This window comes from Choloepus didactylus, chromosome 6 (assembly GCF_015220235.1).
Source record: "Choloepus didactylus isolate mChoDid1 chromosome 6, mChoDid1.pri, whole genome shotgun sequence".
In the NCBI taxonomy this organism is placed as follows: Eukaryota; Metazoa; Chordata; class Mammalia; order Pilosa; family Megalonychidae; genus Choloepus; species Choloepus didactylus.
Window position 1 is genome coordinate 33,166,402 of NC_051312.1, and position 14,249 is coordinate 33,180,650.

The window sequence follows — 14,249 nt, forward strand, 5'->3', positions numbered from 1 at the left end:
GCCAAGCCCAGAAGCACAGCTCACAGTTGCTGGTGAAGGAAGCCAGGTGTTAAGTGGCAGTCCATTTGCAAAGGCTGACCCTAATTGGCCTTCTCCCTCTTTTTTATCCACCTGTGTGCTTGTATAGCTTCCAGGAAGAACCCAGAGCAAACAGTGACTTATTCATCCTCATTAAGATGCAAGAAGGAAGGAGATGGTTGGGACCATTCTTCAGCTTTCAGACAGAAATCAGTGGTATTGGGTATTGAAGGTTGAGCGTGTCAGTAGCCAGAAAGGGTATCTTCAACTCTATTGAGTGTGTCAGTAGCCAGAAAGGGTATCTTCAATTCTATTCCTTGGTACTGTGGCTGGAATTCAAATCAGATTTATGAGCTTGTTATAATCACAGTGCTCTGACCACAGAGAGAAGAGCAAATTAGGGCTTAGAATTAGGCTTCTTTGAGGGGAGCAGAAAGGATCGGGGTAATGGGGCAGAGTGGCACAGTGCATGTGATACAGTAACTGCAGTTCCTGTTTTGTTTGGCAGTTGACTTCATCAGTAAATAGCCACAGTTTGTGGCTCTGAGTTGATGACTCAGGCTGCCCACATAAAAAAGTCTTGGAGGGAACCCTTTGGCCACCAGAATCATGCTGACAGCCCCAGCTCAGACGAGGGGGCTTCTAGTGGCCTCTTTTCTGAAATGGAAGGGAAGGTTCTTGGTTATGCAGTACATGGTTTGTGTAGATTTGATCTGAACAGTTTGCTATTGCCAGCCAGTGCTGGCTAGCAAGAATTACAGAGGAGGGATTTGGCAGGGACCTATATGGTGTTGCCACCTGTCAATAAAACTTGACAAGTTTGTAAATTAGAGGCTTTCTGGCAGCTGGCTTCACATGGTGCCTAATGCAGCCAGGATTTGCTCGCCAAAACTTGCAATGATGACTTTGTTTTTGAAGGCCTCTGCTCCCGCAAGCAAGTTGATTTCTGGCCATTTGCCTCTTCCCTAACTTAAAGTCTTCTTCTCTTACCTTTGTCCTCCATTGCCCCTGTTCTCAAATAGCCCTCAACCCCCACAAAAATAGCTGTAAGTGTTCAGAAGAGGAAGGAGGATACTGCATTTTAAAGGGGTGGTCTGAGGAAAATCATACCAGATCTGCAGCCCAGCAGGCTCTCTGAAAGAAGCTGAGGAAGGTTCAGCACAGGTCAGGGAAAGGAAGGGCCCTTTGGTTTGGCTGTGGCTCATTCCCCTCAAAGAAACTAATATTTCTTCAGGTGAAGCCTTATTACCCAGAATCTTAGTGACCCTCTAAAGACAGATTTGGGGCTCAGTACCTAGTCCTGTTTCTTTTCACCTGAGACAGTATAGCCTTCTCTGATACACAGTTCCCCATCATCCAAGCCCTGTCAGGTCTCTGTCCTGTCAAATCCTCACATATTTAGGAATGAAGCACTTTACATGTCTCCCTTAAAACTCACCTTTTACTGGCTAATCCTTATAACCCACTGACTTTCATTTGTTTGCCCTTTGTTGAAATAAAGTTCTGCCATTAAAGGAAGGTATCCTAGGCCTCCAGTGACTGAAAACCTTTTGTTGGTGCTCTTTGAGCACATGGGCATTCCCCATGCCATTTTGGAGCAGACAGAGCTAGATGTTTTGAGTATCTCTGAGGATTTCTGCATGTAAGTGGTATCTCTTTCCCAACTTCTATTCCTCCCTCCCTCTTCACCACCATTACCAGCACCCCACCTCAACCAGGGAGCTATCTTTAAAAGTTAAGCAGTCTTGGGTTCTGGGACCCACTCTGGTCAGCCAGGATTGCTGCCTGAGATGCCAAATCAGTGTGGAAAGAAGAGAGGCTCCTGCTTCCTTCTGGCACCTGTGCCATTGTGAGATTGAAAAGACTCCTTGATAGTCCATTGTAGGGAGAGAAGGGACCAGCCAGGGAAAGGCTGGCAGCTGGAAAAGCTTGACAGATGGAAAGGCTTTTCTCTTCACAGTCAGCACTCCAACCCATTGCCACTTGAGATTCTCTCCTTCTTTCCCTTTGGCAGTTCATGAGCACTCATGAGGCCTTCTTAAGCTCCAGCCTCCCCTGGCCTGGAAAGGAAAGAAGGTTGGACCATTCTGGCTTAGCATGGGATTTTTCCTACTTAGACTTCTGAGCTGCAGGCAGGTTAAGAATGGTGAAGTGCCTTCATTTGCTTTTTTCCCAGCCCATAGCAGTAGGGAGGACCCAGTAGTGAGAGCCTGTTTTCTTCTGGAGCCTCTGCTTCTGAGGACTAAGCACAGTCTTCACCAGGGCTGTCCATGGCACCACGTCTCACCAGTGGACCTTCCTCCAACTTCTTATTTGCCGTCTTTGCTCCTTTCCCCATCTGAAGAACACTCAGGACCCACTAACTGTGTCTGGTGTTGCTGTTTTTTCAGCTGTCCCTTAGCCCAAGAAGGAGCCAGTTAGGCTTTGTCTGGGGGAAGGAAGAGGCTAAAACTTCCACAACAGGCATTTGGGCTTTCAGAGGTTTGCCTGAGCTGCCCCAGCACTGAGCATCCTGATGAAGGAGTATCTCTGGTCCTGGTCTGTGTCCCACCCCCTGTAGAGAAAAAACAGGGGCTGCCAAGCCACAGTCCACAAGTCCCAGGAACTGGTGGGAGTCCTTGTCATTCCCTTTCTAATGCCTTCCATCTTTTCTTCTCCACCCTTCCCAACTGATTTTCAGGGCCTTAAACTCTGGGGTTGAGTACTACTGGGACCAGCTGAATGAGACTGTCTTCACTGTCCATTCCAGCAGCAGGAGCAGTGAGAGGCCTGGGTAAGTTTGTGAACTAGAGGGGAGCAGCTGGCTGGAGGCCTGTGGCTTCCTCCCACTCCTGAAGGGCTCTCAAGCAGTGCTCTCAGCCTGTGCACCGAGGCTCTCTGGGTTGGTGAGAGAGAGCAACAGACCTCCTTCCAACTTCAGAGCAGCTCCTCTTTGATCTGCTTCGTGTATTGAGCTTTTGTATATGATTTCATTTGAGAAAAGTGTTCATAGCTAAGAAAGAGAACAAAACCTCTGCTCTCAGGTTATTATGTTAGAACAAGCTGAGAATCCCTCTGGACCTCTCAGATCCTGGGCATGGTATCAGGACACTTGCAGAGAAGATACTGCCCCTAGGAAAGTCTGCTCCATAGCCCAGGGGGATATCCCAGATGATTGGGGCCTCAGGACCAAGCCGCTCAGAGCTTCAGCCCAGGGTCAAACCTTCCCCAGGAGCCAGTGAGATAGAGTAGGAGGCTGTCACTGATCCCCTTATCACTGAAGTCACTAATGAAGGCTGGAGCATTTTGAAAAAATACAAAGTTCTAGGTAGATGATAAACCCAAGGGAGTCACTGCTTCCCATAGGAATTGAGAGGTACTGCTGAAGGACAAGTCTCCAGAAGCAGCTGGAAATATGAGTCACTGGGGCCAGTCTTAAAGGTCCTGGACTCCCTCTGCTGCCAGTTCCAGCTTATCCCAAGGGTGGATGTCCGGGAATTCCCGAAGGAAAGAGGGCGTAGCCTTGGGCCTAGGCCTTACTCATACGGCAGCTTGTGCTTCCTCTCCGGAAGGGTTTTATTTTTTTCCCCCAGAATTCCCTGGATAAAGAATCCCAGAACAGCCTCAATAGAGTTTCAGTGGTTCTCCTCCAACATGGAGATCTCAGGTCACTTGAAAATTCCAAGGATTTAAACTGCAATCTGGTCAGCATATAATTAGAAAGAGAAGGTAAAGCTAAAAAGAAAGAGTCTTCTTCCAAATCTTACCCTTTGTCCTGTGGATGTTGGCTTCCTGAATCTAAAGGGTCTGTTAAAATCAGCCATCTCTACTTCCCCCAAAAGGCCCTTATTGTTTAACAGCAGGGGTGGGGGTGAGGGGTGACTAAACCAACTATGTTTGCACAATTGGATGGTTCTGTGGCCTCCTTCCACTGTCCCAGGGTCTGGGCTGATCTTGGAGGTGAATGGACACAGGCAAGGTGACTGCTATCAGGAGGTAGCTGCGCCAGCACAGGCTTCTCTTCATGTCCAGGCTGTGCCCTGAGGATTGGCACGGGGCCAGCAGAGCTCCGAGAGGGGCGCTGCCCCAGCCCTGCCTGACTTCAGTCTGCATTTTTCTTCCTAGAACCAGCAGAGCCACCTGGAGGACAGACAGAGACATGGGTCTAATGAATGCAATTGGGCTGCAGCCCCGGAACCCCACCACTTCAGTGACATCTCAGGGCACCCAGACTTTGGCCCTTCAGCTGCAGAATGCTGAAACGCAGACGGAGAGGGAAGTACAGGAGCCAGGTACAGCAGCCTCGGGTCCTGGCGAAGGTAGGAGCCCTGCAGTGCTAGAGGGGAACATATGATGTAGGGGGAGGGAGAGGCTGGCAGCATCATTAGCCCTCCCTGGGAGACTTAACCTAGGACTCTGGACCCTCTACATGGACAGAGAGGGTCCTCAGTCAGGATGAGTCCCTCTCGCTCGTCTGGGTAGAAACCACCTGGTGACATTAAGAGCCTTTTCAGGCAGAGACAACATTTCCCTGAGTTTCCAGTAAGCTGAGCTCTTCTTGCAGTTTTGCTCATCTCCCACCAAGCCCTGAACTCCTTCTCCCCTAAAACGTGGGAAGACCCAGGCTGTTATTCCAAAGAGAGAGCACAGAAAGTAACTAGGATTGAAAGGGCTACAGGATACTCATTGCTGCAAGATCTTATTCCAGAGAAGTGTATCCCAGGCCAGTCTACAGGGTAGCTCATCTTCCCCTGCTAGCACAGGGTGGTGAGCAGGTCTAGCAGATTGGGGACTGTCATGGGGGAGGCCCCCTCATGCTCCGGTTGCCAGCCCTGGTTCATGCATGTTGGCTCCAGCGTGGCACACCAGCAGCCCCTTCCTCTTACCTGTTTCTCAGATGTGGCTTAGCCAGTCTCCGCCCTAGCTCTCTCTGCCAGCCTCACACTTCTAAGAACCAATTAGCACTTCCCAGCGGTGAGCTCGGTGAGCTCTCGAGCCACTTTGGAGTCTGTCAGCAGCTATGTTAAACAGGCTGTTCTCACTCAGTCACTCTCCCTACCCCCTACCCCTAGCCCCCTTGTTGGTCCTAGCTCCAAATAAGGCAGCCTCCACACACACACACACACATTTTCTAGGTCTGTGTTGAGTCATTTGCTCCAAAGAGACTATGGGAGGAGAAGCCATGGTGTGCATCAGGCAAAGAATAATAAATTTGTCTGTGTCACCCCCAGGGAATGGCTTTCTACACTGCATTCCCCCACAGGGCACTGTCCTTTTCACTGCCATGAACTGAAATGTTTTAAAGTTAAGTGCTTTTTTGGTCTGTGGCCCAGCTCCCCTCCTACACCTGAGAACCGTGGTTCTTTATGGGGTGGAAATCCCCTTGGTATGGACATAAGCAGCTGGCAGTGCTTGGCTGGAGCAGCCAGTTGCAGCTTTGAGCCTCAGTGAGGAAGAGAGAGTTGAAGCCTCCCTCAGCCATCTCCAGGCCTATTTTTGTAGGTTTCTTTGGACTCTGAGCTGCTCTGGGGTCGACTGGGCCTATTCTGGGAAGTATGAGAGCCAGACACACAGGAAACCGCCACATGCTTCTGCAGTGGAGCCAGAGTACCCATCCCTCTCCCTCAGTGGATGGGCAGCCTCTGAGAGCCCCAGGTCACCATCCCCAGATAGCAAGAAGGATTTGGAGAGGTGGGCTTTAGTCTTAGGCATCCGCCTCTGATTTTACCTCTCATCCATTCACTAAATTGTCGCCATGTGCCAGTTACTTGGGCTACAAAGACAAATAGGTATCGGTCTCTCCCCCGAAGATTTCACAGTCTAGAGAGGGAGCTTGTTTAGGCTGATCCCTAAGCAGATAATCAGTCTAGGGTGATAAAGACCATGGGAGCACAAAGAAGGAGGGGTCATGCCTAGCTGTGGGGTCTCAGGGAAGACTTCTGGAAGAGGTGACCTCTGAGCTAAGTCTTAAAGGATAAGTAGGAATTAGGCAGAGTGGGTGGGGGGCCTTCTGGCAGAGGTAACAGCAGGTACAAGGACTCCAAGCTCAAGAACATCCCACTGCTCCAAGGACCATTAGCAGGTTCCTGCTCGTGGCATATAAGGCATGTGTTGAGAACTGAAGCTGGATGAGTGGGTGGGCCCAACCGCCAGGAACCACCTTGGGGGTGAGGCCTTTATTCTGAAGGTAAGCAGCAGGAGCTCTGGGACAGGGGTCTGCCAGCTTGAAAGGGACATCCTCTGGTGGTTCACCTCCCAAAGAATTCCATGCTTTTCTTTCTTGATTAGCATCAAGCCCATTTCTGATATCCAATTGTAAGTTACTTTCTTCTTGGGGGTGGGGTGGGGGTGGAGGGTAGAGGATGCTCTCTGTCTCAGTTTCCAGAGGCCTCATTCCCTGCATCTCCCCCCGCTGCCCCCAGTGCAGAGTAGAGCATGTAGTGGAGGGTGAGCCCTTCAGAGGTACTGGTCTGCAAGAGTAGCAGGCAGGAGCTAGAGCCTTGGAAGAGCAGGGCAGACAGCTTGCTGCTCACTGCATCACTTTGTGGCCCTGTGAACTTTGTGGAGAGTTCTGGACCCTCAGCTCTTCAAAGCATCATTTAGGAAATGGGGTTCTCAGAAAGCCCCACACCTATAAAGAAGGTAGTAGAGGTGTTGCCGGATGGGTGCCACTGCTAGGGCCAGGAGCTTTGTTCTGACACACTTACCCCACCAGTCCTTCTGCTCTGAAACTGAGGCAGGGAGAGACCAGAATCAAGACTCCCCTTGGGCTTAGCCTTCCTCTCTGGCTCAGACTTCCATCTGGCAAGCAGGCACTCCTCCATCCCCACTTCAGCTCCTGCCTCCTCTCTTCATCTCGGCAAAACTGATAGCCAGAGCTGCAAGAACACATATAGGAAAACTCTGGTCAGGGAGGTTAACCCTTCTTCCCACTTCGCTGGAAGGGGGATGCCACCTGCCCCCGCACACACACATACACCCGCAGGAGCCCAGATTTATTAATGTGGGAGACCAGCTCTGCTTGTAGTAACTACCATTCTATGGCCTGCCCCTCCCTTAGCCCTTTCCTGACAGCTAGCATTGAAGGGTTCCCAGGCTACTTCTCATGTTCTTATTCTATAAAAATTTTATTAAAATCCCACTCTTCAAAGAAGAGCCCTCTGTGGGGAGGTTGGGGTGAGGGGGAGGTGAGGTGGTTTGTAGGTATCAGGTTCTTGTTTGTCCAGCTTTATACATGAGTTTGACCTCCTCCAGAGCCTGCCTTGGGCCCTGAAGCAAGCCTCCCTCCAGTTTCTGCCAGGAGGGCGGCTCAGAGAGAGTGGGAGCACTCCCTGGGCATCCTTCATTTGTCTTCAGCACTCGGTACCAACATCTCTCGATTCATCTCCCCCAGGGGACGGTGAGCCCTTGTGTTCACTCTGCTCCCAGTGCTGATCCATTGCCCGCTGGGCATACAGTAGGCATTCAGGAAGTGTAGACTGGATTAATTGAGCCAAGGCCAGGCACTAGGCCATGCTACACAGTTCAGAGAGCCCCTGGCTCTGCCTCTGATCACTGGGAAAGGTTGTCGGGCCTCTGTCTTGTCTGGTGAAGACGGTAATTAGACCAGCTGCAATAGCCTGGGCCCTGAGCCAGGTGAAAGCAAATGTGAAAAGGGAGGAGCTAGAAGAGCAGTAGGCAGCCTGGGGTCAGGAAGAACAGCTACCCCTCTGACTCTCTAAGCCTAAATTCCCTCTTCTACTCATCTAAGTGGTGAAATGCCCAGAATTAAATGCAGGTGCAGGGCATTAGGGGAAGTTGCCAGCCCCACCTTGGCTTCTGCCTGTGGAATGTAACTTAGAAACTCACCAAGGAAAAGATCTCATGTCAACACTAAATCAGTTTCCCTTTTATCAAAGACAAAAAGAAATACTTTTTACTACAGGAAAGAACACAGCATAATTAACCCCTGTGTTCACCACAGTTCCTGGAGCTAATAGTTTGGGTCCCTGCCCGTGACTGCCATTTCCCCAAGGCCCCAGTATATTTTCCTCTTGAAGAATGTGCCAGCTGTCCTCAGTGACTCTTAGCTCTTAGCCCTGGCTTTGAGTTCCCAGGAGAGGCACACAGCTCACAGCTCTCTAGGCTGAGGCTGTCCACACACAGCCCTGGGAAAACCATTCACATGTACCTTCTTAATTCTTCCATCCATTCTTTTTCAAGCACTTATTTTATGTCTGGTATTGTATTAGGCACCATGAATCCAAGTATGTTGCAGAGAGGATCAGATTCAGAGATGAAGCCATCATGTGTCTTCCCTTAAAGAGCAATCCAGAAAGAAAATAGACACAAATGCTTCTTCCACAGCAAGGGGATAGCATGTGACCAGTTTTCAGAAGCCTCCTTAACCCTGGAGCTCCTGTAAGCAGCCTGGGAGCCCTTTTGTTCACTCATACATTCATTTGACAGACACAAACTGAGTGCAAGACCAAGTTTTAGGCAGTGGACCCACGGTTGTATAAAACTTAGTCTGAGGCTTTCAGGAACTTACAGCCCATAGAGAAGATGCCACAGCTGCAGATAACACTGAGAAGTGTAGAGCACAGTGAGGGTCCCGAGAAGGAGCAACCACTTCCAGCCGGGGGATTGTGAAAGACTTGGTGAGAGAGATGGTCTTTGCATTGGCCCTTGAAAACAAGTAAGCTTGAGACACGAGAAGAGGGGGCAACAGCATAGCAGATAGAGCACCACAGGGCACCACAACACTTGCAGGGGGAGAGAGTAGCCACACCCAGGAAACAGCGAGGAGCCAGCTTTAGTTAAGATTAGTAGGTGCATGGAGATGGCGTGGTCAGCACAGGACAGTTAGGAGAGTGGCTAAGACCTGATCAGAGGGGCTGTAAGTGCCAAACAAAAGAGTTTTAACTACTCTGAGGGCTCCCAAAGCTCTGTTCTAGAATGGTAAGAGCATTAGTGTGGAGTCTGGATAGAAAGGGTAGAATGAGAAGCAAGAAGACCAGTTAGGAAACACTGCCACAGTTGTAGTGAGAGGTGGCCAGATCCTGAGCCATAGGTGAGCCTGGGAGAGAACAGGAGAGTTCAGACATTGCGTGCCAGCAGCAGAGCCTTCACCAGAGCCCAGAAAAGCCCAGTGGGGCCTCTCGGGGGGCTTGGCTGTGGCAGCTCCCTTAGGGGCCCAAGCCAATCCTGTCCTGCCTCTAGAAACCATCTACTTGACAAGTCCTGGTAGTTCACCAGGAATGGAGCCCAGCATTGTGAGCTCCAATGCCAGCAGGCCTTAGGCCAGCTCACCATACATCTGGACCAGCTAGGGAGGTCTTCAGTTCACAGAGTTCTTGGAAAGCTGTGGAGGTGACAGTGAGAACAGGGAGATCCCATGGGCCTCCCCAGGCAGCCCTTTTGGCTCAGAGGGTAGAAGCTATGCTGCACCAAGATTGACCTTTCCTCTTACACTCAGCGCCACTATTAGAAGGCTTTTCCCCTGGGAGAAGGCAAGCTTGACCCAGTATGCTGAGAGCCCTTCGGGTTTTCTTTCCATCTGCCCTGGGAGCTGGAGCTGAGCCAGCCAAGGGGAAAGTGTGTAAGGGCAGCCGATCTGAGGGGCAGAGAGCGGGTAGAGAAGTGCCAGAGTTGCCCAGGGGGCCTGGAGAAGAGCAAGCTGGACATAAGCAAAAGCCCAGACTGAGTCCCCACTGCTTGGTGCTGAGGAGAATTGTTTTACCATGATCTGGAAGAAGAACTACTAGCATGAAGCTGCCAGGCACTAACCAGGAGGGAGAGGTCTGATGGGACTTAGACATGCTGAGCTGTGGAGTCAGCTCTAACGAGGCAAGCAGAGAATAGGGACTGGACAGGGAGGGAGTACAGGCATTCTTATAAAATAGCTGTTGACAGCACATACCCCAAAAAGAAAAAATTTATCACCATCAAATTCCCCAAACTGCAGAATCCCAAACTGACCAGCAAGTAACCAAAGGCAACACATCCGTAGTTCAGCAGGTCGAGCACCAGCGGCCTGGATCATATTCCAGCCAAGGCTGGGAGCTGTGAGGGCTGCGCAGCGAGCTGGAGGGAGGGGACTCAGAACAGAGCTCCACTGCTGCAGGCTCAGCTCAGTCACAGCGGCCACCGTGGGCTGCGTGCCTCTGGGTGCCAGGCACCACATTGTGCACCATCTCATTCCTCTGCCCAGCATGGCCCAAGGTGCAAACCGAGGGATATGGATCACAAAGAGAACAACCCGAGGAAGGACAGTGCTGAAATGAAGCAGAGCAGACTGTTTACCTTTGGGACAAGCCCCCTCTTTCTTTCCAACCTAGGACTGTGTCTGCTGGGTTACCCAAGACAGGGAGAAGGCAGACCAAGCATTCTGTGTGGGCCCACCTCCTTGGCTCACCCTCTCACGGACTAGCCAGCCTGTGCCAAAAGGGTTAGGTAAAGCCGACCACCTGCCTTCTAGTCCAAGCTCTTCCTCTTAACTGGCTGAGTAGCCTTGGCCACCTCACACCATCTTAGGCCTCGGTTTTTCCACCAGTAAAACAGGAGGAATTTTGATCATTTCAGGGGTCTTATCTAGCTTTCAAGTCCCTGATTTATTTTTAGATTAATGGAGTTGGCCTCTTCTTCCTCGTGCTTTTAGCCTGGAGGCCCCAGTTCCTACTCATGGTTTCTGGCCTGATCCAGAGTCCCTGCCACCAGCTTATTCTCTCTCTCTCTCTTCTGTTTCTTCTTCCAGGTGAGAGCTCAGAGTACAGTGCAGGTGGAGAAGATGCCCTCAGCAGAATCCAGAGGCTTATGGCGGAGGGGGGTATGACAGCTGTGGTACAGCGGGAACAAAGCACCACCATGGCCTCCATGGGTGGGTTTGGCAACAACATCATCGTCAGCCACCGCATTCACCGAGGCTCTCAGACGGGCACTGAGCCCGGTGCTGCCCGTGCCTCCTCACCTCAGCCCTCCACCTCTCGGGGACTGCTCCCAGAACCTGGGCAACTGACAGATCAAGGACTGAGCCCCCGGACAGCCTCCTGGGACCAGCCTGGTATCCCTGGGCAAGATCCACCCCAGCCAACCCTGCCCTCTTCCTCTCTTGTCCCCCTTCCCAGTACCGAGGGACCAGCCCTGCACTGCGACCTGACCAGTAACACCCACCTTCCTGATGGCAGAGGCAGCAGCAGGGGGGATGTTGCAGGCCCCAGTGGGGAGCCACGAAACAGGTAGAGGCAGATGTGTGCACTGATAACTCCCCTCAAACCGCTGAGCAGAGACTGGACCTCACAGCTGATTGGGAACTGTACATGCAGAAGAGCTGCTGGTTGCATCAGGGAAAAGGAGGAGTAAGAGAGTGGGGGGTCAAGAGGAGCAGGAGGCAGTGAAAAGGGCAAGGTTTGCCTCGGGGGACTAGAATCTTCCAGGACCTGGAACCCAGGAAAACCACAGTGCTGGGCTCAGTGTGAACTGAGAAGCAAGTGGGTATCTGCCATGAACCCCTCTTTCTCCTAGGAACATGAGCTCAAGGGACCCAGCCCTGGGCAGAGCGAGCCCCAGAAGGTAAACCATCTTCTGGACTTGGGCCAAGGCATCCTGGACAGGCTAATGGGGTGGCTTTGCCTTCACCTATTGCATGGGCAGAGCCACCAGGAGCCCAAGGACAGGAGGAGTGGCCTGGCTTCCAGAAACCACCTCCTTCCATGAGCCTTCCAGAGTTCCATCCTCTCTTTTTCTCACTCCACAGAGACCACAGGCAGGGGTCAGGCAGGCCTCCCATATTCCTGAGGACAGGGACTTCCTGTACTTACTAACGGGGGACAACCGTGGAGTGACGGGGGCACCCTGCTTGCCTGATGCAGGATGGGGTCAAGAGATGGTGGGCAGGCCCTCACTCAGGAGTTGGGGGTGTAGGCTGGCCCACCTCCAGGGCTTGTCCACCGAGCTCCTCTCTCCTCCCAAGGCCCTCAGAGCAGCGCCTGTGGGTGTCAGTATTACCTGAGCCTAGGCCAAAGCCAGCCTAAGGCTAGGGAGGAGATGAGACTCCAGGTCAGAATGTGAGGTCTTGGTCTGTGATTTAAGGTGTTGCATGTGGAATCTTGAACTGTACGTGTAGTTTCTAGTGGCAAAATCAAGGCTCTGATTATTTTGTTTTTAGTATGAAAATGTGATTTCCTTTCTGTTTGTAACTTATCATAGAAACATTGTGGTGGGAGGAGAGGGGATAGTCTGACTGCTAATGAGGGAAACACCAAAGATCTACATCATTAAAATGATGACATGCCCCTCATCAGTCTCCTCTCTGTTTCCATGGAGGATGAGGGAGGGAGGGTGCGGTGATTGGGGTGGAGCACTGAACCGAGGCCCAGGTTCACCCAGGCACTCTGTGGTACTGCTGTCCTAGGTGGGGCACCCTGACTGACCCCTCTGCCAGAGCCAGACAGAAAGGACCACCACCTGCTTCACACCACTTCTCTCTGTGCCACCACCTCCTGCGTCCAAGGGCCTGCTAAGGATCAGGGCAGCCTGGCAATGGCAGGTGGATAGGTAGGAATGATGGAAGGTCACTTATCCTGATTGCTTCCTACCCAGAACTCCAAGCTGGGAGTGAAGAGGTCACTTTCTGTTCAAACGCTGGGTCTCCTCCAGCTCTGGGGAACTTCCCATAACAGGGGTGCCTGGGCAGACCCAGCAGGGAGCTGGGTCCTGTCTGCAGGCACTCCCACAAACGTGCTATTCGCTGGCTGCTCAGGTCTCCCTTTACTGTGTATCCTCATCTAGTGGCTTAAGGTCTTGCTCTATCCATGGGCCTTGGCCACTTCAGGTTTCAAGCAGTGAGAAAATGAGAGAAAAATATTTGTCCCAACTCTTCCAGAGCTACAAAGGAAAATCAGCAACCCCAGGTGTTTTTTGCTGGCAACAAGTACTTCTTGAGTATCTTTTGTGTGCTTAGCTCTTTACCAGACACTATGGGGCATGCAGAGTAACTTGTTCTGCCCAACAAAGACAAAACCAAAAAATAAAAGGGTCAAGCAAGTAATACGAAACAGTGTGAAGAGTTAGTTAGGATCACTAGGATTTTCTAGGAAAATTGTATTACAGTGGGTTCGACTAGAAGACACATCATTGGATGTATGTCCTTGACAAGCCACTTGCCTTGTCTGTACTTCACTTTCTCTGTAGAAGGCAGGGCTAGGACTGTGCAGCCTGTTACAGTTACTTTTGGCTTCCTATTCTCAAATCTTTTGAGCTCAGAGAGAACTGGAGTGGTTGGGACAGGCTTCCTTGAAAAGGTGTGGGATTTGAGCCTGGCGTGAAGGATGGAAAGGGAAGGGAGCCCCACCTGCATCCCTGGCCTTCCTCTACCACATACTCACACACACCCCTACCCCAGAGGGAGAAAGAATTCCTTGGTCTGACAGTGAGACTATTCATTTCTTGAGTGCAAACCATGTGACAAGGACTATTCTCTCTTTCAGTCCTCATGACAAAAACCCACAGAGGTTATACTGTTACCCCCAGATCACACAACTAAGTGTTAGGGCCGTGGTTTGAACCCAGGTATCATGATTCCAAAGTGTATACCTCAGCCACTGTGATCTCTTAATGAAGGAAGACTGAACATGTGGGAAAATGATTTGCTCTGTTGCTTTGGGGAAAAGGAAAAGAGGTAGCCTTGCAGATGAGGTGGCTCAAATTCAGTCCTGCTTGGCCTTACCAGTGCCCTCCCTGACCAAGGATGGACCCAATCCCTACCTATTGGAGGCCCCTGTCCCCACACCAACCCCTTTCTATGGAAAGGCCTCACTTGGTAGATAGTGCCTCTCTAATGGCAAACCCTTTGCAGGGCCTCCTGCATGTCATAGCAAGGTTGTGGGGTCAACAGGGCAGATATCAGTCCTATGTGGAGATGAGGAAATCAGTTCACAGAAGTCCTGTGACTTGTCTGTGGGCCTGGCTAGACCAGAGGCAGAGGAGAGGCTAAACCAGGTCCCCTACTTCCAAACTCAGCTCTCCACCATTCTACTGAAGGTTGTGGGAGTGGGGTGTGGAGGCCAAAGGCCCCACTCCGGAGCAGGAATTGCGAAGAAATTGGAGCAGCTTTGCCTGGACGGTTTCTGGAGTAACTCAGAGCATTTCTGATTTCTGTGGCTTCCTCTTCTTGTTTGCCAGCCTGACCATTGTAAGGATCTGACCTTCCTCCCATCACACATAAACACTTCCACGCTCCTAGGAGCACCAGCCTCTGCTGGACCCTAGGAGGG

The 14,249-nt window shown here is 51.3% G+C and overlaps 1 protein-coding gene across 9 annotated transcripts in view; it reads left to right on the forward strand.

The window, feature by feature from the left end:
• Positions 1-12,265, forward strand: part of AMBRA1 (autophagy and beclin 1 regulator 1) — a 182,743-nt gene extending 170,478 nt beyond the window's left edge. For 8 of the 9 annotated variants that reach the window (XM_037838594.1, XM_037838595.1, XM_037838593.1 and 5 more), the window contains 3 exons: positions 2,699-2,791; positions 4,123-4,316; positions 10,733-12,265. In XM_037838594.1, the coding sequence (XP_037694522.1) occupies positions 2,699-2,791; positions 4,123-4,316; positions 10,733-11,217 (772 nt within the window). In that variant the 3' untranslated portion in view covers positions 11,218-12,265. The remainder of the gene's footprint in view (positions 1-2,698; positions 2,792-4,122; positions 4,317-10,732) is intronic. The other variant, XM_037838596.1, reaches the window with a different exon arrangement.
• The last annotated feature ends 1,984 nt before the right edge of the window (positions 12,266-14,249 follow it).